The following is a 27,161-nucleotide window of genomic DNA, read 5'->3' as shown; positions in this document are numbered from 1 at the left end:
GTACCGGCACTTAACCACTGGGCCACCAGGGCTCCCTAAGAAGAAAGTTTGTTGATAAAGATAAGGAATCCCTTACCATTCAGCATAACATGACAACAAGTAGAACTCATTCTAGATGACCACAAAACTACTAAGGTATTTTCTGACAAGGGCTTTGTTTCCAGGCCATCAACTTAATAGCAGCAAAGTCTGAGAGGTTGATCTTGCCATTGGCCTGCATGAGGAGATTTGGGCCTTGTGGGAGACCACTAAACTGATGGCCTGAGAGAAAAAGCAAGGTAGCCAACCCAGATTGAGCTGCATAAACAGTCTTTAGAGGAGTCAAAGATGAATGGAGACTAAGGAAAGAGAAACTAACAGAGGACAGATAAAAGAAAACAACAACAACCCAAAAAACAGAAACAGAAGAAAATGAATAAAACAGTACTCAGTATTCAGATCTTAAAGGAAAAGAGAATGTTTCAATTAGTGTTGTCCACATGATGGCTGAAACAGAGCTGAAGGGACAATGCTGAGGCACACTTTGCCATCAACCAAGGAGGATGGGGGGGGGAGAGGTTTCATAGGAAACTCTACTTAGCTCCAGAATGTTTCATCTGTGGTTCCACACAAGTAGAAGACAGATATGTATGAGTCACAGAGACCATGAAAACATAAAAGAAGATTGTTTTTATGACATATTGTACTGAAACCTAGGTAAACACGCATTATATATAGATAAACTATACTTTACTTAAATTCTAATGGTATAATCTGGATTAAACTTGCAAATTATTTAAGGATGTCACCTTTTAAAATAATTCAAATATTTTAAAAGGGATATTACTGAAAAGGTGTTAGTAATGTGTACCTCATAAAGTGTGTTGTAAGTTGTAATGGTCACAGTATTTGTATGCAACATCAATCTCTCTCCAAGAAGAGTGAACAGACTGTGTGTATGCATAATTTCAACTTTTCGCCTGCAAGGGAAAAAATACAATTTACCATTCATTAAGCAAATTTATTTTAACAGTAGACAAAAAGCACTATTTAAGTGAACGTGTATTTTTGAAATCAGATCAGTCTTATCAGGTTTCATAAAGTTTTGACTGCACATGGAGTAGTTTATGAATAAAAACAAACCAAATACGTAGAAACTGCAGTGGTTAAAGAATTTCTGTTATATCTGTCACCATTTATCAGGGAACTGGCATTTTCATACTGGTTCAAAACTGCATAAAACAAATTCTGCAAGTAATAATTTAGCAAACCTGTTTTAATAATAATAGTAATAATAATAATAATAATAATAATAATAATAATAATAATATTTATGTTTCCCCGCCTCTCCCGGTGGATCAAAGCGGGGTTACAGACTAAATTACAGCACACATCAAAATTCAATTAAAAACAGAAAGAGGAAGACTTTAGCCTTGGGCCAGTCAGTTTTCTGTAGTTTGATGTACCGTCCACTCTTTATATTTGCTGGGTTAGAAGTGCAGGACTCTCACAAATGTGGAAAAAACGCAAATAACTCTAGCCTCAGCCCTAACTATATTTAACACACACACACAAAAGTACACTGTGTGATTGTTTATCTGATTGTTATCTGATATTTGGTTTTATATTCAATATTTGATGTTTTTAATTTGTTGCTTGCTTATTTTATCTAATTCTATCTTGTATTATTATCTATTGTTTTATATGTATCTTGTTATTATCCTGTAGAATGTACACTATTGGCAGGTTTTATTTTTATCGATTTTACTGATTGTATGTACAGCACTGTGTAAATCTACAGCACTATATAAATAGAGTATAATAATAACCTTTGAGGTGGCAGGGTTCCTTTGGAAGGAAGAAGTGGGCAGCTGGCAGAGCTTGCCACTGCCTCCACTGCTGCCCTATGCCATTTTTAATAGGGACTTACAAGCCTCACCACACATTCCCAGTCATACTCACGGGGCTTGGAGTCCTTATTAAAAGTGGTACAGGGCAGCAGTGGAGGCAGAAGCAAATAATCTATGAATAATCAAACCAAAAAGGCCAAACCCACAAATGTGGACGGTCAACTGTAGTCTGCATTTAATCTTCTGCACTTTTATAACTGGTAAAGATTTTTTAAAAGGGAAATTATGAATGAAATAAATGTATTTCAGTAGATAAAAGGATTTTGAAAGAATGTATCAGCAAGTGAAATAGTACTTACTTATGTCCCAGATGTTTCAGAAAATACCCTAGTACCTTCAGAGCCTGCACCCAGATACTCTCACTTTTTGAGGCCAACAATTTATAAATCACTCTGGAGGAAATTTTAAAAAAAAAGAAAAAATGTTTGAAAAAATGTTTTCAAAGTCAATCACTTGAAAAAACAATAACTTTCTCATTGGAACAAGGAAATCAAAACAAAACTTTTAATATTCTATAAAAACGCACAAATGGTACCGTAATTTATTTACCCAACAATACATCTATTTTGTCACCCTTTATGTCTGTTTCATGAAAATACCAATCTACACATACAGATAATTGCTTCAACATGAATTTGTCTAGATTTTTCCAAGATTCTGGACATGCAACCTGGTGCCTATTTGGTCTCTTAATTTGGCTTAGAATGCTAGGTTTCATTAAAACTTGAGTCCTTAGACCTCATAGTACTAGAGATAATGCAAAACCTGGAGATCAAGAAGTAAAAATAGACTTCCTTCTGTTTCCTATTCCTTCAGTCAAAGAAAGAAATCATTACCAGGTTTGCCATATAATGAAACAATTGAAAATCTTGCTTTTAGTCTCTTATTTCCATAAACAGGGAAGTTTTAAAAAAAGAATGACATATTCCCCTGAACACAAATAACAATGACAATGCCTTAAAAGACCAAGCTCTTACCACATAATCACTGTCCAAAACACACTGCAGAAATAATCCAGTTTGAGACTGCTTTAACTGTCCTGGCTCAGTGCTAGAGAATCCTGAAAACTGTAATTTTTTGGTGGCACCAGAGCTCTCTGACAGAGAAGGCTAAATGTCTCACAAAACTACAGTTCCCTGAATTCCCTAGCATTGAGCCAGGACAGTTAAAGCAGTCTGGATTATTCTGCAGTGTGTTTTGGACCTATGTTGAACAGAAAACATAGCAATTGTTCAGTACAGTGTACACTGGGCACAACAGAGGAAAATAGAAAGAAGAGGAGAATAATGCAGTATGAGTAAGAAGTATGTATTTTTTTAAAAAAAATTACTGTTTAGACATAACCATTTCTGATTACTTACATTATTTTAATTTATTCTGTTTTATTCTACAACATTCATAAATCGTTATGATTATTTGAAGATATGCCAGAAAATGCTAGGAAAAAATGCATTTCCCAAGCATGCTATTATTTCTAATTTATCATTTTATTTACAAGGAAAGGGAGTGCTATAGTATTTTTAATTTCACTTCATCTTACCGTATCCCATTTCGCTGATCAAAGGCAGGTATCATAGATGCTGGATGTTCAGACATTAAAGCCACAAGCAATTGAAGTACATCATGAATATTTTCATCCTATATGACATATACTAACATTAGAGAAATACTTTTCCAATGAAGTTGCTTTTTATTTTCTACTTTTAATTTGTATCTTACTCTTCTTTATCTTTATTGCTTCTCAGCCTATTGGCTAAGATCAAGTGTAGTACCTTACTCTTCAGGCTCAAGATTAAATACTAGGTTATCTCAGAGCAGCTTACAGACTAAACAACAATAAAACCTAAATTGCCTTCAGGACAATTAAAGCCAAGATCCAAGACTACATTTTGGTATCCAAAACCAATGTAACTGGGACTTTCTTCTCTCCCCCACCATTATGGACCTCTGACATTAAAAGCTTCCTCGAAAGAAGTTCCCAGCCCTCAACCGCACCCAGAGTAGGTGTGGAAGATACGCAAGGGGCTATAGAAGGGTTCCTACCCTATGTTAGCAAAAGGGTTAAAGATCTGTGTTTATAATTAATTCAAACCTACCTCATGCATTGTTAACAAGTAATTTAAGATACTTTGTAGTTCATCTTCTTTGACTCCTCGATCCTGCAGGAAATGATTTAATTAATCTTTATTACATTTTGACCAACTAATGATTTTATCTTAAGTGTCCTGTGGCTTTATGCAATAAAGTTATTCCATTACCTCCCATTTAAGTGAAATTTCAGCAGAAAATGTTTATTTAAAACATGAACATCTGAATCTGCTTTATATTAAGTTATGCCATTTATCTGTGTAGGCCAGTGGTGCTCAACCTTTTCTTCACCGTGGTCCCTCTTTAAATATATTTTGTTGACACAAACTATCAAGACATAACTAAAGATTTAAAACCCTACAGTAAATCAAACATGGCCCATCCACAAAGAAAGATGGTGCAAGCTGTGGCTCACAAAATCCTTAATATAATGTTTGTATGACTCCAGCCCCAAAGAGATGGGGGGACGGGTGAGCAGCACATAAAGAGGCTAGCGCACTCATATTTTTTTTGGCCATTTCACATCATATGATTACCTATATAACCATGCCTGATCTTCACATTTGAATACGGACAGCAATCATTAATATTCTAAAGACTTACCTTCAAAATAAGCTGTTTCAAAAATAAAAGCATGAATGCTCGTAATGATATTATTTCCTTCTGTGATGGCCGAGGACCTTCTACAATGAAGAGGAAAGAAGAGTGAAATGTAATATAGGCGACAATGTTAAGCAGCTTCAGTAGATACTTCACCAGAAGACATTTCTGGCTGGCTGACAAAGGCAATAATATCCTACATGCAAATAAATGTGAATCTTTTTCACTTCAATTTAACAAAACATTTACAATAATGTCACTTAAATAAGTAAGAATGCATTGTTACCAGTCCATTATTTACAGATTTTTGAGCAAATATATTATGCTTACCCAAACCTTTAGGAGTGATGCCACTGCTATCAGCAGGATTAACCACCCAATAGTAGTATTTCAGTGTGTGCATTAGCTGTAATACTGTCCCTACTCTACGTATTGTAGTGTAGATTGTAGCAGTGCCAATGAATTCAGCAGACAAGTAGGTATACAATGAAAGCTGCACCTGAAGTAATTACAAAAAGAGCATATGAGACAATACTTTATATCAGATTTATAGCATTAATATCTAATGATAAATAATTAAAACACTTATCAATTCATTTCACCTTTATTTTCATGTTGGCTATCGGACACAACATAACTGTGAAAGCACAATACATAAAAACTCATGCCTTACAGACTGTAGGGCAACCAAAATTTATATTTATTACACTCTTGTGGCAGCAATTCACAACATGATGCAAAAATAGGAGTGAAACAGGGAAAAGGTCAAATCTCTGCACAGAAAGTGTCACTACCCTTACTTTTTAAAACTTAAAACTTAAAAACACAAAAACACAAGGCTCCTGGGGCGTTGGCCTGGCAGAGGCCCCAAAACCTCCGCTTGTGCCTCCCCCCTGACTCTATTGGTCCCTTACTCGGAAGAGGAGGAAAGGAGGCACCTGTGTCAGCTCCTGGGGCGTTGGCCTGGCAGGTGGGCATGGAAACTGTTTTTGCCTCCTTTGAACTTTGATCTGTTATAATTGTTTTTTATTAATTGTGATAAATTGTAGTTTTTTATCTTTATTATGTTATATGGATTATGGTTTTTGACGTATTGTAATTGCTATTTTTATGTTTTTTGTATCAGGTTTTATGTTATGTTTATATTTAATTTGCTTAATATTGTTTGGATGTGGACTTGCGCTGAGGGGTTAGAGAAAGGATTTTCTATGAACCTTGTTTGACTTGTAACGTTCTTATGTTTTCCTACTGCTTGCCACTGTATTGATATTGCTTACTGTTATTGTCTGCTTTACATGGCTGTGGGGCTGGGAAGGGATTAGTTTGTTTTTATTGTATTTTTATTGTACTTCTTCCCATGTTAGCCATCCGGATTCCTTGTTGATTGGGTGGGATACAAATAAATTATTATTATTATTATTATTATTATTATTAGACTAAACCACCACCACCCCAGCAATAAAAACAGGCCTTCATGATTTTAAAAAACTTGTTGGAATAAAAATGTTTTTGCTTGCGTTGAAAAGCCAGGAGGGAGGGGGGCAGCCTAGCCTCCCAAGGAAAGGAGCTCCACAGAGTGGGAGCAGCCACTAAGAAAGCTCTCTCCCGTGTCCTCACCAAACGAACCTGTGAAGGTGGTGGGACCAAGAGAAAGCCTTCTCCTGAGAATCTTAGGGCTCTAAGTGGTTCCGGTCCTACCTCTCGGGCAGATTCCAGATGGTGCAGTTGGGGGAGACTTGCTCCTCTAAGAGGGAACTGACATCTAGTGTCCCTCAGGGAGCTATCTTGTCCCCCACTTTGTTTAACATTTACATGAAACCGCTGGGAGAGATCATCAGGAGACACGGAGTGCAGTGTTATCAGTATGCTGATGACGCCCAAATATGCTTCTCTGTGCCTCCGACTGATGCAGTGACTAAGGATGGAGTCTCTCCTCTGAATGCCTGCCTGGAGTTGGTAATGGGCTGGATGAGGGAAAACAAACTCAGTTTGAATCCAGAGAAAACGGAAGTACTCATGATAGGTTCCCCAGGCCCAAGGAAGGAAATTTATCCACCTGTCCTAATGGGGTCACACTTCCCCTGAAGAGCGAAGTTCGCAGTCTAGGAGTACTTCTGGACTCGTCTCTGCAGTTGACATCTCAAGTAGATGCGACAGTCAGAAGTGATTGCTATCAACTTCGGTTGATACGTCAACTGCGACCCTACCTGGGCCAAAGAGACCTTGAAACTGTGGTACATGCTCTGGTAACCTCTCACTTAGATTTCTGTAATGCACTCTACATGGGGCAACCCTTGTACCAAACTCAGAAGCTTCAGTTAGTACAAAATATGGCAGCCAGATTGGTCACCGGTGCTTCCAGGTTTGACCATATAACACCTATTCTGAAAGATCTGCACTGGCTGCCTATTCGCTTCCAAACACAATACAAGGTGTTGGTTATTACCTATAAAGCCCTACGTGGCTTGGGCCCAAATTACTTTAGGGACCACATCTCCCCATATAATCCGCTCCGCACACTCAGAACAACCGGGAAGAACTTGCTGGAAATTCCACCTTCTAAATATGTTATTATATCCCAGATGGCCTTCTCAGTAGCGGCCCCACAAATCTGGAATAGTCTCCCCGAGGAGCTCCGTCTGATCACCCCCCTGGAAACATTTTAAAAGAGGCTTAAAACCTTCCTCTTCTGTAAAGCCTTCCCCCCTGGAAAATGAAGTTATGTATTTGATCCCATTGATTCTCTGCCTCACCCTATTCAATGATAGTTTTTATATCTGTATATTGTACATTGTGTTATTGGTTTTTATCTATTTTATGATATGTTTATAATTGGTTTTAATTCTATGTAAACCACTTTGATCTTTTGGAAAAACGGTATATAAATAAAATTTATTAATTTATTATTTATATGGGGAGATACGGTCTCTCAAGTAATCTGGACCTAAGCCATGTAGGGCTTTATAGGTCATGAACTTTGAATTGTGCTCTGAAATGAACCAGTAGCCAGTGAGGCTGTTTCAATACAGGAGTTATATGCTCCCTGTAACTGGCTTCGGTCAGCAATCTAGCAACAGCAATTTGGACCCTCTGAAGTTTCCAAACAGTTTCCAAAGGCAGCCCCACATAGAGTGCATTACAGTAGTCCAAACAGGATGGAACTAAAGCATGTGTCACTGCAGACAGATCTGACGTCTCAAGGAACAGGTGCAGGCGGTGCACTAGTTTTAATTGTGCAAATGCACTCCTGGCTACAGCTGATACCTGGAGCACATCTAAGCTGCAAGCCTGGGATTTCAGCAGGAGTGGCTCAGGCACAGCTCCAACTCCCTGATCTGCCTTACGACTGACCAGGAGCATCTCTGCTTTGTCTGGATTAAGCTTCAATTTGTTTGCCCTCATCCAGTCCCTTACTGACAGCAGACACTGGTTCAGCACAGAGACAGCTTCCTTGGAGTCAGATGGAAAGGAGAGATAGAGTTGGGTGTCATCTACATACTGATGACACTGCACCCCAAAACTCCACATGGCTTCATGTAGATGTTAAACAACATGGGGGACAAAACAGAACTCTGTGAGACCCCACAGGTCAATGGCCAAGGAGTTGAACAGGAGTCCCCCAACACCACCTTCTGAGTCCACCCCTCCAGAAAAGACCAGAACCACTGAATAGCAGTGCCCCCTAGTCCCATTCCCAGAAAGGCAGCTCAGAAGGATACCATGGCCGATGGTATCAGAAGCCTCTAAAAGATCCAGCAAGACCAACAGGGACACACTCCCCCTATCCAGTTCCCTGCAGTGGTCAACTACCAAGGCAACCAAAACTGTCTCTGTGCCATAGCCAAGCCTGAAGCCATATTGAAATGGGAGGCCACCGCTCACTCCAGAACCTTGCCTAAGAATGGAATGTTAGAGATTGGTCAAGAATAGTGGGATCCAGGGAGGTCTTTTTCAGTAACAGCTTCACCACAGCCTCCTTTAGGCAGGATGGAAATTTGTCTTGCTGCAGTGAAGCATTAACCACTCCCCTTACCCACTGAGCCAGTCCTCCTCTAGCTGATTTCAGAAGCCAGGAAGGGCAAGGATCCAGTATGCACGTGGTGGCCCTCACTTCTCCAAGCATCCTATCCACATCCTCAGGCTGCACAAACTGAAACCTATCCAATAATATGGGACAAACAGGCACTATGATTACATCCACTGGACTTGTCCTGACTACAGCATCCAAGTCAGAGCGAATCCGATCAATTTTGTATGCAAAGTGTCTTGAGAATTCCTCAAAGCAAGTGGTCTGTGTTTCCTTCTTGGGAGCCAGAATGTAAGAGGCCCCTGACAACTCGAAACAACTCTACTAGATGACACTATACATAAATAATTTTCTACTTCGTCTTCACAATTAAGAGTAAATAATTCCAAGCTTTCTGCCTCCTCTGGAAAAAATAAGTATTTCTACATAGTTTTCACTCAGTAATTCCCCATCCCAACACTTCTCATGAAATTATTCTTAACAGACATATATGTACCCTGCCTAAGATTGCTGGTTGCACACACACAAACCAGGTGGATGTCTTTCTGGGCATGGAAGGGTTCTGGATGTTTTTTTACACACACACACACACACACACACACACACACACACACGAGAATCTGGATACAGGGTTTTTCCCCCACCTCCCCCGAAAAACTCTATTATTTTCACACAAAGAAACCACACATATTTCTTAGCTGAAAAATACTACACTGTGGCCTGTTACAGACAGCCAAAATAAAGCTGCTTCGAGTCACAGTGGAGGTATGGTGTTTCAATGATGCATGCATCCTGAGAGTTCAGAAGCCACACCAAAGCCACGCTCCAGTCCTTAGGGCTGGAGCATGGCTTTGTTGCAACTTCTGGACTCTTAGGACACATGCATCACTGAAACACCATACCTCCACTGTGACTCAAAGCAGCTTTATTTTGGCTGTCTGTAACAGGCCTGTAAGACACACTTAATATTAGGTGAAAATTGTCATCATTATTGGGAAACCCATGTTCCATCCAGGAAGCCAATGTTCTTTCCATCTCTACTTTTTCTATTTAGTTTTTTTCCTTCCAGGAAGCAGATAGCATCTTCTTCAAACCAAGATACAAACAAACCAAAACCAGAAACCTCACCTTTCAGGAAAAAATAATGACTTTTCCACAGAGGCAACAGGAATATTAGAAGCTTCTATTCTACAAGATGAGCTTTGGAAAAATGAACTGCCAGTGCTTCCTACATCCTGGGAGTGGGGTGGGATAAGAAAAAAAAGGAGGAGAGAAGAATTCCCTTCTCTTCCTTTTTGTTGGATTTTAGCAAGAAACTGTGGCATGTCATAGATGCAGATTTTGCAAGAGGAACAATGAAGTGACATTCTCTCTTTCTTCCATTTCTCAATTGTCATCTAGTTTTTGCACTAACCAGTACTGTGGTATGCCTGCGACTTTTTCCATAGCTTTTCTTGTGAGTGGGGGGAAAATCATATTCCTCAGAGAACTGAGAAGGGGGAATAGGTTCTGCTTCTTTTCAGGGGCTTACTTCTGCCTCTTGCAAAATCTCAAATGGAAAGGAAAAGAAACAAAACCTCTCACCCACCCATGCAGAGGCATCAGCAATAATGCAGCACTGAAGCTTTCTTCAGACAACTGCAGAAAAAGAGCTAACTCCCCTCTTTTCTTCAGAAAGGTAGAGGAAAGGAGTTACTCACTCCTGTTGGACCTTTGCTGAAAGAAGCAGTTGTGAGGTGCTGCTGATATCTTCTAAAAGAAGTCCAGAGAAAGGGCAAGCAAGCCTCCCTCCCCATAATACACATGACATGGGATTTGGGGAAGGAAAGATCACTGGTGATAAATGTCACAGATTTACTCACTCAGCCAAGCTAAAATTTGTTCCCCAGTCAAAAAATACCTATTCATTTTGATAGTTAGACTGAGCTATCAGGGAAACACATTTATTTACTTTAACACAAATCTGGATGATGTTTATGAATTAAAAAGTTAAAAAAAGACTTTTTGTGTAACATACACTTCACTGACCTTTGCAGGAGTATGTATCCAAATAGCAGGGTTGAAAAGGATATGGTCACATAATTGTTTGAGTAATGGTGCTCCATGTGAGAGTCCATCCAGATATTTTGCAAACGACAAAAACTGTTCCAGCACAGCTCTTGTTATATGAACTCTGGATGACTGAATAAACAAATAAATAAATAAATGTTATTTTGCTAGATATTTATTTCTACATATGTTCTGTCAAAAGGACTCAAATCTATTTTTAATGTATTAACGTTTTATACATGTTTTAATAAAATTAAGCAAGACAGCAGGACAAATACACACACATCCTTCAAATTAAATTAACACAAAGAACTACTACCTCACCATAATAATAATAAATAATAAAAGCTTTATTTTTAGCCACGCCTTTCCGGTCAAGGCGGGTCACAACAGCCAAAAACACGATACAATCAATATACAAAAATTAAAATACAAAATCTCACAATATCTTACAACAGATAAATCCAGTTAAAATGTTTCCACTAGCACAGGATTACAAGAACAATGAGAGAGAGAGAGAGGGGCAACATGGAAGTTAGGAGTAAGCCTGCTGGAACAAAAAGTTTTAAGCCCCTTTTTGAGTATTCCAGGGGTGGCTGAGCGGGCTTGTGCGGAAGCGAGTTCCAGAGGATGGGGCCAGAGATAAAAGGCCCTCTGAGTGGTGGTAGAATATATCTTGCCTCTGGGACACGTAACAATTGCTTCCCAGCAGATCTGAGTGTGTGGGGCAGAATGTATGGGGAGAGGCGGTCCTTCAAGTACCCTGGGCCCAAGCCATTAGGTTTTATAGGTAATAAAACAACCTTGTATTGTGCCCGGAAGCGAATAGGCAGCCAATGGAGATCTTTCAAATTGGTGTTATGTGACTGGTCCTGGAAGAGCCAGTGACCGTCTCGCTGCCATGTTTTGAACCACTGAAGCTTCCGAGTATGGTACAAGGGTTGCCCCATGTAGAGCGCTACGGAAATCCAAACGAGAGGTTACCGAGCATGTACTACCGTTTCAAGGTCCCCCCGGCCCAGGTAGGGCGCAGCTGGCGTTCAGCCTAAGCTGATAACAAGTGCTCCTGACCGTCGCATCACCTGGGATGTAAGATGGAGCGACGAGTCCAGAAGCATCCCCAGACTGCGAGCTGAGTCCTTCACGGGGAGCGTGATCCCGTTCAGGACAGGTGGACAAACAACCATTCCCGGGCCGGAGAACCTATCACAAGCATCCCGTTTTCTCTGGATTCAAACTGAGTCTGTTTCCCCTCATCCAGCCCATTACTGACTCCAGACAGGCATCCAGGGAGAGATGTCATCCCTGGTCACTGCAGCAGCTGGAGGCCCAGAGAAGACTATCTGGGTGTCATCAGCGTACTGATAACACCGTGCCCCGTGTCTCCGATGATCTCACCCAGCGGTTTTCATGTAAATGTTGAATAGCATGGGGGACAGAATGGCTCCCTGAGGGACACCAGATGTAAGTGCCCTCCTATCGGAGCACACGTCCCCCCGCTGCACCATCTGGGACAGACCCGAGAGGTAGGAACGGAACCACTGGAGCACAGTGCCACCAATTCCCAACTCTCTCGACGTCCCAGAGGGATACCCATGGTCAATGGTATAAAGCCGCTGAGATGTCTAAGAGCACTAACAGGGACACGTACCCCTGTCCATGCCCAGACGGAGATCATCGCCAGGGCGACCATGGCAGTCTCAACCCCATAGCCCGCCCGGAAGCCCGTTTGAATGGGTCTAGAAAATCGTTTCATCCAAATCGATTGAAGCTGGATGGCAACCGCCCTCTCGATCACCTTCCCTAGAAATGGCAATAGCGATACCGGCCGATAATTATTGCATCAGGGGGTCAAGGGAGGGCTTCTTTAACAGTGGTTTACATAGCCGTTTCAAATTAGATGGAATTGCCATCCCTGAATGATGGTTATTATTCGGTGTAACAAGGTAGTTACCCCCGATCCCCCTTGAGCCGCTAGCCATGAGGGACTGGGATTGAGAGAGCAGGTTGTCTTCCTACACTTCTAAGGATCTTGTCCCCTCCTCGGTACTTACAGACTCAAAGTGTCCAGTCTAATTGAGTCCACGGAAGCTCTGGAGACCTCTACACTGGTTTCTGACCAACATGGCATCGAGATCAGCCTTATCCGAGAGGTTTTATCCGCGAAGAAGGTTGTTAAATTGGTCACCGCAGGCCTTAGTGTTTCCAAAATAGGGTTCAGGAGGAGGGAAGATGCGTAGTTCCCTCACTACTCTGAACAGCTCTGCTGGACGGACTCCGCGGACGCGATACGCGCAGCTAGAACGAGTTCTTTGCTGCCGTCATCGCCTCTCCATAGTCCTCCAAAAGGGAAGCTAGGTCATTTCAAAACATGTACTGCTTGACTCTTTATTTTATTTATTACCCAACATGTTTTGCTGATGCCTATCAATCAGAGTTCACAAGCATCTGCAATTTCATTTGAACACAAGGCATCACAGAATAAAAATATATCTGCTATGCCATGAAAGTAGCAACAAATACATTTAGGAAACAGCAAAGCTACAATAAACACCATTAAATTTCCAAGCACCACAGGACTGTTCTGAGTATGAACCTCTATATTGGTTTTCCTGAACCTAGTGGTCTGGAACTAACACTCCCCTCATCTCCAGTCCGCGTGACTATTGATCTAATTAAGCAATCTTATGCAAGATATAACAGTATCCACTGTTAAATGTAAAGAAAAACTGCCCACAAAATTGTGTACAGAAAGGCATCTACCTATAAAACAAATCCTATAAACCTTTTGTTCATGGTGTTATTGATTTTACACAATTCACGTTGCTTCCTCATAACTGAACTTCAAGAAAAGTACCATTAAATTGAGCATATGAAAGAAATATGCTTGACAAGATAACATGTTGGACCGAACCAGTGTTTTGTCCCCAGAGTGGACAGTTAGCTGCCTATGAAACCTAGGGCAATAGAGTTCTTCCTCAGTTATCTCTAGCACTGATATCATCATCATGTCATCTTTTATACGCTATTATAAATGTGTTGATGACGACAAGAACCAACACTTTTTTAAAGTGTTGATCAGGTACTTCTGTCATTAATTTTAAAGTAGAGATGTAAATGCCTTTTTGCAAAAAACAAAAAACAAAAGTAAAGTGTACTTCCAGCCATTTCTATTTTGGGCTTTGTTTTGGAACTTAAACAAACTACAGAGGTGGTCTCAGAGCAGAATACTGGCCCCACATCCCCCATAATGCTTACCTCAAAATATAGATCAAGGAATATCCCATTTAGTATAAATAAAAGCAAAAGATTATGAGTTGTAGAATTATTTAGGAGCATTATGGAAATTAGACCAGTTGTATGGTCTGCTAGCTCTCATTTGAATGATGTGGATGACAGCAGTTACTGTCCAACACATCTGAAAACATCAGGTTGGGGAAGGCGCTCTGGCAATAAGTATGCAAAGGGATCTTTGCACCTTTGAGACTAACTGAAAGAAAGAATGGAAGTAGTAGGCTTCAGATATAGTCTTTCAGATGTCATAAGGGTGTTACAAGATCACTTTGCATATTGATTTTCCAGATTAACAGAGCTATATCTTTGATTCTACCACCATAAAGGTCAATGGTTTTATTTATTTATTTTTTGACCTTTATATTGCCTTTCTTTTGAAATTACAATGTGGTCCACAATACTTGAGTGGTAAAATGAGATGACACAATAACACCAGTGAGCAAATATAAAAAACAAGTTCATTTAAAATTCATTAATCAGTAGAGATTATGACTTGGGTTAAAGAAATGTTTGGACAACAGTCTCTACTTGGCAGCACAAACACTATGTACTGGAACCCTGCCTGATCTTAGTGAGAGGATAATTTTACATGATGGTGCAATTATAGAGAAGGCTGTCCTCCACACTACAACTAAAATATATATAGTAGACTGTTGTAAGCAGAACATACAGATGACAGTGTGCAGAGATTGGGGTGGTTAACATGGAAGAAAAACAATCATTCTGGTAGCCTAGTCCCAAACTGTTTAGGGTTCTGTAACCCAGGATTTCCATCTTAACCTAGCTGGTAGCAAGGGCAGCAAATGTTGCATATTCTCTAAATGAGGCCCAAGAATGGCTGACTGAGGCTGCACTGCACCATAAACCAATCTTTAGATTACCAATGGAACAACACCAGGCACACCATCCTATACAGGAATGATCATATCAGCCAAAGCTGGCAGAAGAACATTTTTGCTCCTACATAACTAAATCTCTGTCCAGTGATAAGATGAAACAAGAGCCCCCATAGGCTTGCTTTCTCCTTGTATTGGTAAGACAGCCAAATCAAGCACAGGCCCGTTACAGACGGGCCTTTAAGTACGTAGTCAGTCGTATTAGGGTTAGGAAGTGCGGTGCTTCCGCACCCCCTAACCCTAGTACGGACTGAGTCCGTACAAAATGGCAGCGCCCCATCTACATGGGGCCGCCATGAGACGTCACGGCCGCGCCGCCTCTATACGGGGCGGCGCAACGTGACATCGTCGCTCCGCGCCCGAGGGCGCTTAGTGCACCCTTTGTGCGGAGCAGGAAGGAGCTCCTTTCGGAGCTCCTTCCTGGGTTGCGGCGCTGCTTTGCGTCACTGGGCGCAGCCTTCAGACAGCTGCCGCCAGCCCAAGGAGAAAGGGGCCGCTTGGCCCCTTTCTCCCTTGCGTGGCTGGGCGCAGCTGTCTGAAGGCTGCGCCCAGTGACGCAAAGCAGCCCCAAGGACACCCCTTTCCAGGCTGCGGGGAAGTGGCCTTTTGCCGTTCTAGCCACTGAGGCCCCGATACACTGGGGAACGGCGCGCCTACAGGCCGCCCCAAAGGAGCAGTCTGTAACGCGTCACAATTAGGCTGCACAATTCCTAGAGCTGGAAACCTCTCCATAGAGCCACCATTTTTAATGGATTTATACAGCTGATTAACTCTCACTCAGCCTACTAATGTACCCACCTTTAGTCGCTGATAGCCACACATGACTGAGACATAACAAAGAAATAGATCTGCATGTAATCTATATACTGATGCTATTTTGTCTAAATTTCTAACATCTGGTCCCAGCAGCAGCTTATACAGAAGTTTAAAAGCATTAAGAACAAAATTGTTTCCTGTGATAATTCACAGCAAAACTGCCATGGAACACACACTATTCTCCAATAGCACACTCTGAAATTCACCATGCACACTACTGCAAAGCCACTGCAGCACAGTGCCTCCAACTCTAGTCTCACAACCCAAGACAGTACTATGGCCAGTGGTATCAAAAAACTTCCAAGAGATTAAGCCAAAACAGCACAGTCACACTTCCCCTGGTCCTTCTATCAAGGGAATTAAAGGATAATTCTATCCTGAAAAATGCAAAATAAGTGTAGACAATCCATTCTTGCAAAGAGTGTCAATAGCTTCATCTTAACTGATCGTTTAAGCACTTTGCCCAAAGTGAGCAAGAATATCTGCAACTGGACAGCTCTGGGAAAAACAAAGCTTTTCCAATACTCTCCCTAGGATCTCCAGGATCCTTACTCTCCTTCCAACACCAGATAAAGACATTCCTGTGCAGTCAGACCTATTAAGCAGAGAAGGACTGGGTTTTTAATGCTGGGCTATCGAAATTTTAATGGTTTGTATTTTAATATATTACATTTTAATTTATAACTGTTTTAATCCTTAAAAAGTAATTTTTAAACATTTTATATTGATGTATTGTTTTTAATTTTTATTGTTTAACACTTGTTCAATGCCTTGAGTCCCTATATTGGGAGAAAGGCAGGTTATAAGAAAAGAAAATAATAATAAATAATAATGCCATTTAATTTACAATCATATCATTTAATGTCTTTATATATTGAACAAATCATGCAACAGTCACCAAGTCCTTGGTGTTGAAACTGCTGTGAAGGCAAACATTTTTGTGCCCCAAGTGCCTAAAATTTTTTTTACAGTAGGTCTGTAAGGATACCAAGATCCTGAAGTTTGGTTCCAGGACCCTCCATAGAGAACAAAATGTAAATGCCCAAGTCCCTTTTAATTCAGTGGCAAAGTAAATTGGTGACTCTTATATAAAATGGTAAAATCAAGGTTTGCTTTTTGTAATTTATATATTTATGGAATATTTTCAACTATGGAAGGTTGAATCTGTGGATAAGGAATCAAAGGACACAGACACACTACCACTTGGAAAAGCTCCACTGGGTCGCTGCTTAAGTACACAGTCCAATAAGTAAAGTAGGCTAACACAGCATATATAATTATGTACTCTCACATATTTGGACATTTTCAATGCCACACTTGATCTAGCCAACAACCAGCCTGTTGCTTCAACTAACGCTTGGGGAAAAAACTATGTAGTTAGTCAGGCCAAAGTCTCAACAAGATATTCTATTGCAAATTATAATGTTGAAGTCAGCATTATTAATTCTAGGCAACTTCATATTCAAATTATGTAAATTGGTCAATTATGTTGGAATGTTAGTACTACAACAAATATTATCACCACTTACCTTTTCAAGGAGGTAGCCAATAACTAGGAATCCTTTTCCACCCAACATTTGTTCCTGCATGGCTACTGAGCTCTTAAGAAGGTCCACCAGGAAAGCCAAGAGAGTAGCACTGCATTTAAAGAATGAACACTGATTAGATTTAAGTGTTCTGGAACAAGGTTTTAATACTTTAAATATAAAAATAGAAACCACTTATAATAATTACTCTAAAATGAAGGTGCGGAAGCCCTGACATTTTTCTAACAACTTAGGGAGCTGGAGATGTTTAGCCTGGAGAAGAGAAGGTTAAGGGGTGATATGATAGCCCTGTTTAAATATTTGAAGGAATGACATATTGAGGAGGGTCCCGGAGCAATGGATGCAAGCTACAGGAAAAGAGATTCCACCTCAACATTAGGAGGAACTTCTTGATAGGAAGGGCTGTTCGACAGTGGAACAAACTCCCTCTGAGTGTAGTGGAGTCTCCTTCCTTAGAGATCTTTAAACAGAGGCTGGATGGCCATTTGTCGGGGATGCTTTGATTTAGATTTCCTGCATGGCAGAGGCTGGACTGGATGGCCCTTCCAACTCTATGATTCTATGATCATTGACGTATTATGCTTAAAATACAGAGCCCATATTACTAAGCAACCTTGTTTGTGATGGCTTAATGAGCATTCATTTAGCCATTCAATGATATGCCTAATAGGGCTGAAAAATTTATCCTGAAATGTGAATAATTTCTAGGTTATTACTACTACTATCCTTCTATAGGTCCATATGCCATAGAAATCACAAAGGAAAATCATTTATGATCTCATGGATAAGGAACTTAGGTGTGCAAGACAATACTGTCTAGTGTCAGCAACATTACTAAATCATTTTCAGTTTAATTCTATCTGATACAAAATTGAGCATAAGATTGGCTCTAATAAATCAATTCAACCAAGCAGTGACTGCCAAAATGCGAGTACTCTTAACTTCCCTGCAATTACCAAAATGTAGCTTACTTCCTCTTCCTAACAGGCATTTCAGTTCTTAGTTCTACCAAACCCTCATTTTATGTCATATCTATACTGGGACTTGCAGTTTCATTCATAAGAAAGCAACTATCCTTTTCTGAAGGTGAATTTATTTTTCCAAAATTATTTGAATGAGGCTGGACTTGTCCATTTCTGTACATGTCAGGAAATATGCCTTTTGATTAGGATTGCCAGAAAACTGGAATTGGCTCCTATACCTTTAATGATTGTATATAAGAGGGAAATTCAACAGGTATTGCTTATCGTGCAACCAGATAACAAAAAACACCTGCTGAAATTCCTTTTTCCACACAGTAATTAAAGGTACAGGAGCTGTGTCCAATTTTTGGCAGCCCTAAACAAAAGGCATATCTACTGACTTGTACAATAACTGACAAGTATGTTCAGCCTGATTCAGATTCCTTGGGCAATCTTGGAATCAACTTATTTGGCACCTATTTTGGCTGCAATGCCTCACATAATGTCCCTTTAAGGAAGACAGAGATAGTTCTCCCTAGTACTGACATATATTCTCTTGTCAACTACAATTTTATCTTTGTGGTCATGCTACACTCACTCTATTGGGTAATCATAATTTGTTGAGAATACTACTTATACAAAAGGAGGTTGATTGTACATTTACATTTTTAAAATAAATTTATTAAACAACGTATATGAATACAAATAACAGATGAATAAATGACATACAATATTCTCCTCTCCTCCTTCTTTGTACATTTACATTTTTGATCAAATTATAAGGTCCAAATCAAGACTTCTTGATGTTCTCAATATTACACTGCTTACTAATTTTCTTTGGGTGCACTATATTGGGAGGGCTATATAGTTGATCAGTATTGTCCCAGACACCTTTGCTGTATTGGTAATATTAATAATATCCTCAGAGAACCCAAAATCAACATGTACATAATTTATAAATGTTTGATGGAAATAATTATAGTTGTTATTAATGAAGTTAACAAAGACTGTGCAAATCAACCACAGAAAACTGCCCTGGCAGTCTAAATCGATTTAGACTTAAAACTACATTAGGTTCAGGGGAAAAAAAGAGAGATTTCAAGTATAGTGAACATCATTATTATTTTTACGAAAAAAACTGTCTACATCAATTAAATGTTGATAATGTAATTCAGATAATGCTTCTTTGTAGGATACAATGTGGGTGTGTCAGTTCTGTGATGGTTGGAGGCATTACAGAGTAGTCATTTTGTATCAGAAAAAGCTTTGTGGACAGATTTGTACTTTTCAGTTATATTCCCTGTAACATGGAATTTGATTGATGATCAAAGTGATTGGATCCTGTCTGCTTTTACTACACTTCAGTGTTGGAAGATAAACATTCATCCTCCATTGGCAATGGTCAGAATATCTTACTCCTTTAGTTACAAATGAACAGACATAAAATTCAAGCAAATGTGTTTTTGAACATATAGTCAGCTTATATTGATGTATACATCAAGCTAACATTCATATCCTATGTAGCTAGTGGCACAATGGTTAAATGCCTGTACTGCAGCCACTCACTCACAAACCACAAGGACTCAGGCTTACATCCTTCCGAAGTCGCTAAAATGAGTACCCAGCTTGTTGGGGGCAATTAGCATACACGTTGTAAATTGCTTTGGGAGCGTTTAAGTGCACTGATAAGCAGTAGAGAAATGTACTTGCTATTGCTATTACTACCTCCATATTTTCCTCCCCCCCCCCTTTGCAGTTATATTTTTAATTTTTTTTAAAAAAAAATCAATCAATCAGTGTCCCAAATAAGGAAGTACTGAAGGATTCCAATTTTGTTCTGAGGGAAAATGTAGTGTCTGCAAATTACAATGATACCATTCAGATGTATTAGCAAATTACGGTACGGGGCAACTTGTCACATCTTTTTGGTTGTTATCTATGAAAAAAGCTTAAGTGTGTACTTGAAACAAAACTAACAAAGAACATAAAATGGTCATGAATTCGGGGTAATTAAAAACGCCATCCACCAAAAAGTGACTTGACTAATATGAGGAAACTATAACATGGAAGACCATTTAATGGTACTAGCTGAAATGAATAAATAAATAGATGCATAGATACATGCTCCTGTACAAACAGAAGATGAAGAAGTATATTACCCCTGTAAAAAGAAGGAAATGTCTGTTTCTAAAGCATTTTTATTTTCAAAATTGAAATTTTATTTATATACAGTGGACCCTTGTTATACGCTGGGGTTTGGTTCCAAGATCCCCCGTATATAACAAAATCTGTCTATGCTCAAGTCCCATTAAGTATAATGATATAGCAAAACGGTGTCCCTTATTAAAAAAATGGAAAATCAAGGTTTGATATTTGAAATGTATACTTTTTTTGAACATTTTCAAACCATGTATGTTTGAATCTGTGTATAAAAAAATCAGTGTATAAGAAGGGCCAACTGTATACTAATTATTTTTTTTCCAAATCATCTTAAATAAGCAGTGGCTTTCACAGCAGATAGTTAATAATCTATTCACATTAACTTGGTTAGCAATAATATGTCACACCATGGAATAATTTGTTGCAATAGATTTAAATGGAAAAACAGCTTTCCTTAACATTTCAAGCATGCAAGATATATACAGTTAACAAAAATATTTTATATACAGTGTTACTCCGGGATACGAAATCACCGCGTTACGAAATTTCTGGGATACGAAAAAATCCCATAGGAAAAAACTGTTTCGGGTTACGGTTTTTTTTTCCGGCTTACGAAAAAAATTTTGGTGCTTTTCGGCGCTTTTTCACACGAAATCGCGGCTTTTAGCGCTAGCGCCTATGGCTTTTTCGGCTAGCGAAAGATTTCGGGTTACGAATGGCGCCGCGGAACGGATTACATTCGTAACCCGGGGTACCACTGTACTGCTTTCCAGTCTAATTTTTGCAAATGTTTAGTTTTGCAATATTTATTGTATTAAACTATACTGTAAATTCAGGGGTAGGCAACCTGCAGCCCGCGGGCCGGATGCGGCCCGGCAAGGCCTTGGGACCGGCCCCAGCCCGGTCCTGCCGCCGATTGCCGCCGGGGCCTTTGGGGGGCAATTGTCTATAGAAGCCTCAGAAGCATGCATTTATATTAACATTTTTTAAAAAATCAGCAAATTTTTTCGCGTGTCCTCCATTTTTTTAAAAAAAGTGTGTTCCATTTGAAAATTTTGTCCTACATTTGTCCTGGTTTATTTATATATTTAATTTTTAAAAATTATTTAATTATTTATTTTTTGGCTTCAGCCCCCCAGTTGTCTGAGGGACAGCAACCCGGCCCCCGCTCAAAAAGGTTGCCTACCCCTGCTATAAATGTACTGTAACAAGACATATGTATCATGCAAGATATAAATGTTCGATATAAAATACATGTATTAATATAAAGGTTCCATTGGAATCATATTGTAAGAACTTCTAAATGTGTTTTAAGAACTTCTAAAAAGCAATGTACTTGTATGAATATGAGGGGGGAGGGGTAAGCCTCAATGTTTTACAGGAAACAATTTTTCTTTAATTATCTTTTAAAAGGGTGTGTGTGTGTGTGTGTGAGTGATCTGACCTCAAAGCAAAAGACTCAAAACTATATACAGTTAGATACATGGACAATTAAAAATCAAAATTACCGTATATACTGATACCTATGAAATGTAAAAGCCAAAAATATCAATTTTCCAGCAAATTTTCAGTGCAAATATTTACTAAGAAGTACTATATTAGTAAACACATGCTTTGCACAAACACATGCACCAAGGCAGCTCTAAACAGTATCAGCACTGAAAATCAGTGCAAATATTTTCAATGCAACATATGTCTGATAAGGTACGTTAAGGTCATGATGAAAAGGGTGTCAGTACTGCACCTCACTACATCCATTTGTTTGTTTAAAGACAATGTAAATATTCTCAATGTGGCAGGTGTCTGACAAGTAAGGAAAGAATCCAAAGGGTACCAGTATTGTGGCAGACCTCTCCAACATAACCATTTATTTTGTTAAAATAGTGAGACACATTTTTTATTGCCCAGTATAAATCATAAATACACTGCTCCCTCGGGTTACGAAATTAATTCGTTCCGCGGCCGCTTTCTTAACCCGAAAAGCCTTCGTAAGCCGAATTGCCATAGGCGCTAATGGGGAAAAGCCGCGTTTCGTGCGAAAAAGTGCCGAAAAGCACCAAAATTTTTTTTCATAACCCGAAAAACATTCGTAACCCGGAACAATTATTTCCAATGGGATTTTTTCGTATCCCGGAAATTTCGTAACCTGGGTATTTCGTATCCCGAGGTACCACTGTATGCTGAACTCTAAAACTATGAAAATATCCCACTTTCCCATTTGTGTAATGTTAATACAACTGGATGAAGAACCAGATCAAACTTTATAAATATTATGAAGAAAATGCATAATCTCAAAAAGTTAAAAATATTAAAAAGTAGAGGGCTAAAAAACCTGTTCCATGAGCAGAATATACCTTGTGGTTAAAATATTAAACAGATACAGGTACATGAGCAGTGAATATGTTACCACAATGCAGTTGTGAGAACTCTACTTAATAGCTGGGATGTGAACTAGTGTAATGGACTGGGTTTCTTAGATACAGTATATCCTAATTCAGCTGCTTCTCTTTCCAATCTCTTTTTGAATTGTTTTTGCTGAAGGATGTCTGCTCAGACATTCAAAGGGAATGTCCAGAGGCTCCACACTGTGTTTCTGATGACATCAACTGAAGTCTATGTAGTGAAACAGACGGGCAAAATAAAGCAGTTTCTAGCCGCTTTGAAGGTGAGGCCTTTAGACAACACATGCCTTGAAAGCGGATGGAAACCAAACTGAAGCCACACTCTGGGACTAAAAATTGGAGCAAAAAGAAGACAGGATGGTCCAACTTGGGCCAGAAAATGTGCATCTTTGTGTCTGCACATAAATATCCCAATATGAGTGCAGGGCTGCGGCAAGGCAAAGAAACAAAAGTGTGACAATTCCAATGGATGTAATTACAATATACAAAAATCAGACAGTCCAACAGGGGGGCATGGAGTGAAGGGGGCAGGTGGGGGGCTCCATGATTTTGCTTTGCCAGTGTATCACTTGCACACGGATGCACTGATGCCCTGTACCAGCGGAACATCACACATGCAACTGTGTGGCCAATCGAAAGGGCAGCCATGCAATAGAATACCATTTGGGCAGATGTGGGAGGAACTAGGAGATTGCAGGTGTGCATGTATGGTGAGGAGGCCACAAAAAAAATTACCCAGTGGCATGGTTTGATGCTGCACTGTGCAGTTGGGCGGTGCATATTTGGGCCACCTTGGGAGTGGGCAATGGGGTTTCAACCTGCTTTCGGAAAAAGTAGGATCAAATTGCTTTTTCCTGCCCATATACTCTGGCCTTATGGATGCTTATGCTCAAGTACTCTCTAAAATGGTATAGGATTCTCCTTTATATCCTTTAGATTCCTTTAAATGTAAAATAAACTAACAACTATGTCTTTACATACACTACTATTCTGCTAGTTCTGGCAGCTGTGCTTCTTTCACACTTGCAGAAGGATGCCTCTATTACCTCTTTATACAAGTGGTTCCCCATTTACAAGTTGGCTTAAAGGTTAAATCTGTGTATAAGGATAAATCCAAGCTGCCCTCCATGGCCACTGGACATTCACTGGAATGATCATGAGCATGTCAAAACTGCCTTTCAATCAGAGTAATTTCTATAAGTACACCAGGGCAGCTTTGCATCCCACCACACTGAACAGGATCTCACTGCCCCTCCCTTCTAATATCAGTTCTTTTACAGTGCACTAAGAAGACACCAGAGCATTAATATGTTTACCACATTCCTTACCATAAACATGGAATGCAAAGTTGTATACAATGTAGAGATTGTAATGCAATAAATGATCAATGGTTTATTTCTAGAACCAGAGGAATCAACAGATCTAAAGTTAGACATGATGGATCTAACTTGAAAAGTAGACCTAATTGGTCTGTCTTAAGTATGACAAAGTCTGTAGCTACACCATTAACTAGTAAGACTACAGTGGTAATTTATAATCTGTTTAACGTATTAATATGTTTGCCTCAATAAAAATCTTGTACCAATTAACCAACTATTACATCCTTTAGTGATCACAGACAATAAAAGTTGATAGATAAACCCACAATAAATGCATCTCATCCCTTACTTCAACATTACAGACAGTTCTTTATGTTAACTATTAATTATGTGAAACATTACAAATTGTGTTAGAAAATAAGGAAGAAATAGTCTATATATATATATATATATACACACACACACACACACACACACACTCCACAATGATATAATTTCATAGTTGCATTTTTTTTCCTGCCCAAATGTGAAATGTCTTAACACCTAAAAATCACCTAAAATCTTTTTTAAATGTAAAATCCTTGAATGAAATAACAAAAAATCATATTCAACTATAACTGTTAACCAACTGCAGCTTAACACGAGATAGATCAGTTCATTTATTAAAATGCATTTATGAAAATAGCTTTTACCGAACAGGGATGAAAACAAAAAATACAGTAGTAGTACTAGTAGTAGTTACTATCATTAGTATTATTGAATAATTTATACACTGTTTGCCTAATCTATAATGCCATGATTTGAGCTATGTGAGTTTGATCATATAAACATTGTTTTACTATGGCAGAAGTTACACATTTTATAACATAGCAATTAACAGAAACAAAAAGGAAGAAAGCAGGGAAGAAGTAACACTATATTTAAAGGTTTACAATCAACATGGTGTTGGGGAAACAGCTACATAAATTATGGTTATACATAGGATGGTTTCATTTCAGCTATACCGAAAATACATATGAAAAGAATGTGGGAAAGGATTAAGAGACACATGATTTTAACCCTGAAAACCTTGCTGTATTTATATTTTATTCAAAAAGTCAGAAATGACCATGAATAAATTATCTTAATTTTGACATAGCTAAGACCCTTCTAATGCACCACCACATTAGGAATCCAAAATGTAATTGAATTTAGATTCTATGCATCATTACCAGTATCTTACACAGCATGTTTCACATTACAATTGTTATTTATAATATTAAATGTGTGGGAGATATAGTGTTTGTGAAAGCTAATTTTTAAAAGATTAAAAGTTAAAGGAAGCTTAATATTAAGTATTTTTGTAATATGTCTATCAACAATTTTCCAAATTTTCTTCTATAGCTCACATACAAAAACAGAAGCCCTTATATTAGTGTATATATTTGTCTATAGGTTCCTTCTCCTAATTCCACCCCACCCCCAAGTGCACCCCAAAAGGAACTGCCACACATGCATGCAAGCCCTCCCCTCTCCATCCCACCCTGATAATCATGGGCAAAACAATTTGCTGTCCACCTCCCTTGCATGTCAGCCACCATGGAACAAACTTCAGGGTGGCTCATAGGCTTCCTCCAAGCTTCAGTTTGGCATAGGTCCACTAAGGTTCTGTTCCAAGTACCACCATCCCCCTTCTTCCTTCCCTCTCTTTCCCCATCTTACTCTATCCCTCACTCTGGCTTAGCAGAAGAGTGTCAAGAGGAGATTGATTAGGGCTGGGGAGATACAACATCCTGCACTGCATTTTTTAGTATTGAGTTACATGTCCTCAAAATGTACCCTTGGTTTATCCACAGGTCACATCAAAATCTATAATCTTGGTCCCAAACCTGCCCTCACTTATACATGAGTATATATGGTAAAGCACTTCCTGTAGCTCCAAGTTGTCTATTCTGACTCTCCGGAATTTCAAACCACAGTCTTTCTGAGGGATGTGAGAGGGATGTCAGGATATTTTTCTTGCAAAATATTTATTCAATTACTATGCTCCATTGGTCAATTAGTTTGACTTGATTTCTAGAAGATCCGCACATCTCAGTGCTGCCTATTTATTTAAGTATTTACAAACAACACTCTTCTAAAAGAATTCCCAGGTATTTGCCATTTTAGCATATTAAATCGAAGTATCAAACTTACTACATTAAATCAATTACATCACAGTTAAACAAAGGTAAAAGTAACATTTTTGAGTAAATCATCTTCCAAGATGAATATTAACATTCTCTTTGGGGGGGAAAACTTACCAGAGACTAAACTGCACTGGGCTGTTGCAGGGTTCACCTTAAACTTGCAAAATTCTGTGCACTGCCATAAAAATTTCCCTCCATTCTTGCCTATTTCCAACTCCCCTAGATACAAAGGCAAATATAAAGGATACTTCAGCCCATTCCTATATCTCCTCTATGCCATGTCCCACCTAATATACAATAGTATGTTTGTAAAGTATGGTAATATAGAAACAATATAATGGCCAGTGCACATGTTCATCAGTAATAGTGACAGATGAACCACCCATTGCCCAGCCCTGGAAAACTGCTCCAGTAATGAGTTGCTTTTTCCAAGGTTATAGAGAATTCGCAGCAAAGCTGGAATCCTCCTTTTCTGTGCAAACTTAAGCAAGCTTATCCTTGTGAAATGGCAGACGCCAGCAGCACAAAAGACTGCTGACAACAGGAGAAACCTTGTAGGACTTATTTGGAGCTGGCAATGCTCAATACAGTTTAAGTCCCAAAGACAGGACCTAGAATGACACCTTTGTCACTAGCAAGCTGTTTAACAAACCCTGCGTTGTTTTGAAGTACAAATATTTTGTTATGTTTTTATTATAATAGCAGTTACAGAGAGTCCATAAACATCAACCTTGAAAGGTCAGATGACTTTTAAGTGAACCTCTGACTGGTCACAGAAAGGGCCCCTGTGACTTTATGGTTCTGAACATTGCTGCTTCTCACCCTCTGCCATATGCATTTCCTCTTACAGGTCATAGACAAAGGTTTGTCAAGCCTAAAACGCTACACAATCTTTCTGCTAACCCCCACTGTACATTCCCACACCTGATTTCTATCCCAAACAT

General features: G+C 39.2%; 2 protein-coding genes across 5 annotated transcripts in view; one reads left to right on the top strand and one right to left on the bottom strand.

Moving 5' to 3' along the window:
• The window catches only part of LOC121925367 (stAR-related lipid transfer protein 13-like), a 1,219,986-nt gene that overhangs the window by 269,599 nt on the left and 923,226 nt on the right, over nt 1–27,161 (top strand). The window lies entirely within an intron of this gene.
• The window catches only part of LOC121925364 (neurobeachin), a 205,311-nt gene that overhangs the window by 93,868 nt on the left and 84,282 nt on the right, over nt 1–27,161 (bottom strand). For both annotated transcript variants that reach the window (XM_042457428.1, XM_042457429.1), the window contains exons 11-18: nt 17,189–17,297; nt 10,633–10,785; nt 4,908–5,076; nt 4,581–4,660; nt 3,986–4,048; nt 3,430–3,527; nt 2,189–2,281; nt 851–959 (exon numbers count right to left, since the gene is read on the bottom strand). In XM_042457428.1, the coding sequence (XP_042313362.1) occupies nt 851–959; nt 2,189–2,281; nt 3,430–3,527; nt 3,986–4,048; nt 4,581–4,660; nt 4,908–5,076; nt 10,633–10,785; nt 17,189–17,297 (874 nt within the window). The remainder of the gene's footprint in view (nt 1–850; nt 960–2,188; nt 2,282–3,429; nt 3,528–3,985; nt 4,049–4,580; nt 4,661–4,907; nt 5,077–10,632; nt 10,786–17,188; nt 17,298–27,161) is intronic.

The sequence above is a fragment of the Sceloporus undulatus genome, chromosome 3 (assembly GCF_019175285.1).
Source record: "Sceloporus undulatus isolate JIND9_A2432 ecotype Alabama chromosome 3, SceUnd_v1.1, whole genome shotgun sequence".
Lineage (NCBI taxonomy): Eukaryota > Metazoa > Chordata > Lepidosauria > Squamata > Phrynosomatidae > Sceloporus > Sceloporus undulatus.
The sequence above is the reverse complement of the archived record's forward strand: the minus strand, read 5'-3'. Positions and strand labels throughout refer to the sequence as shown.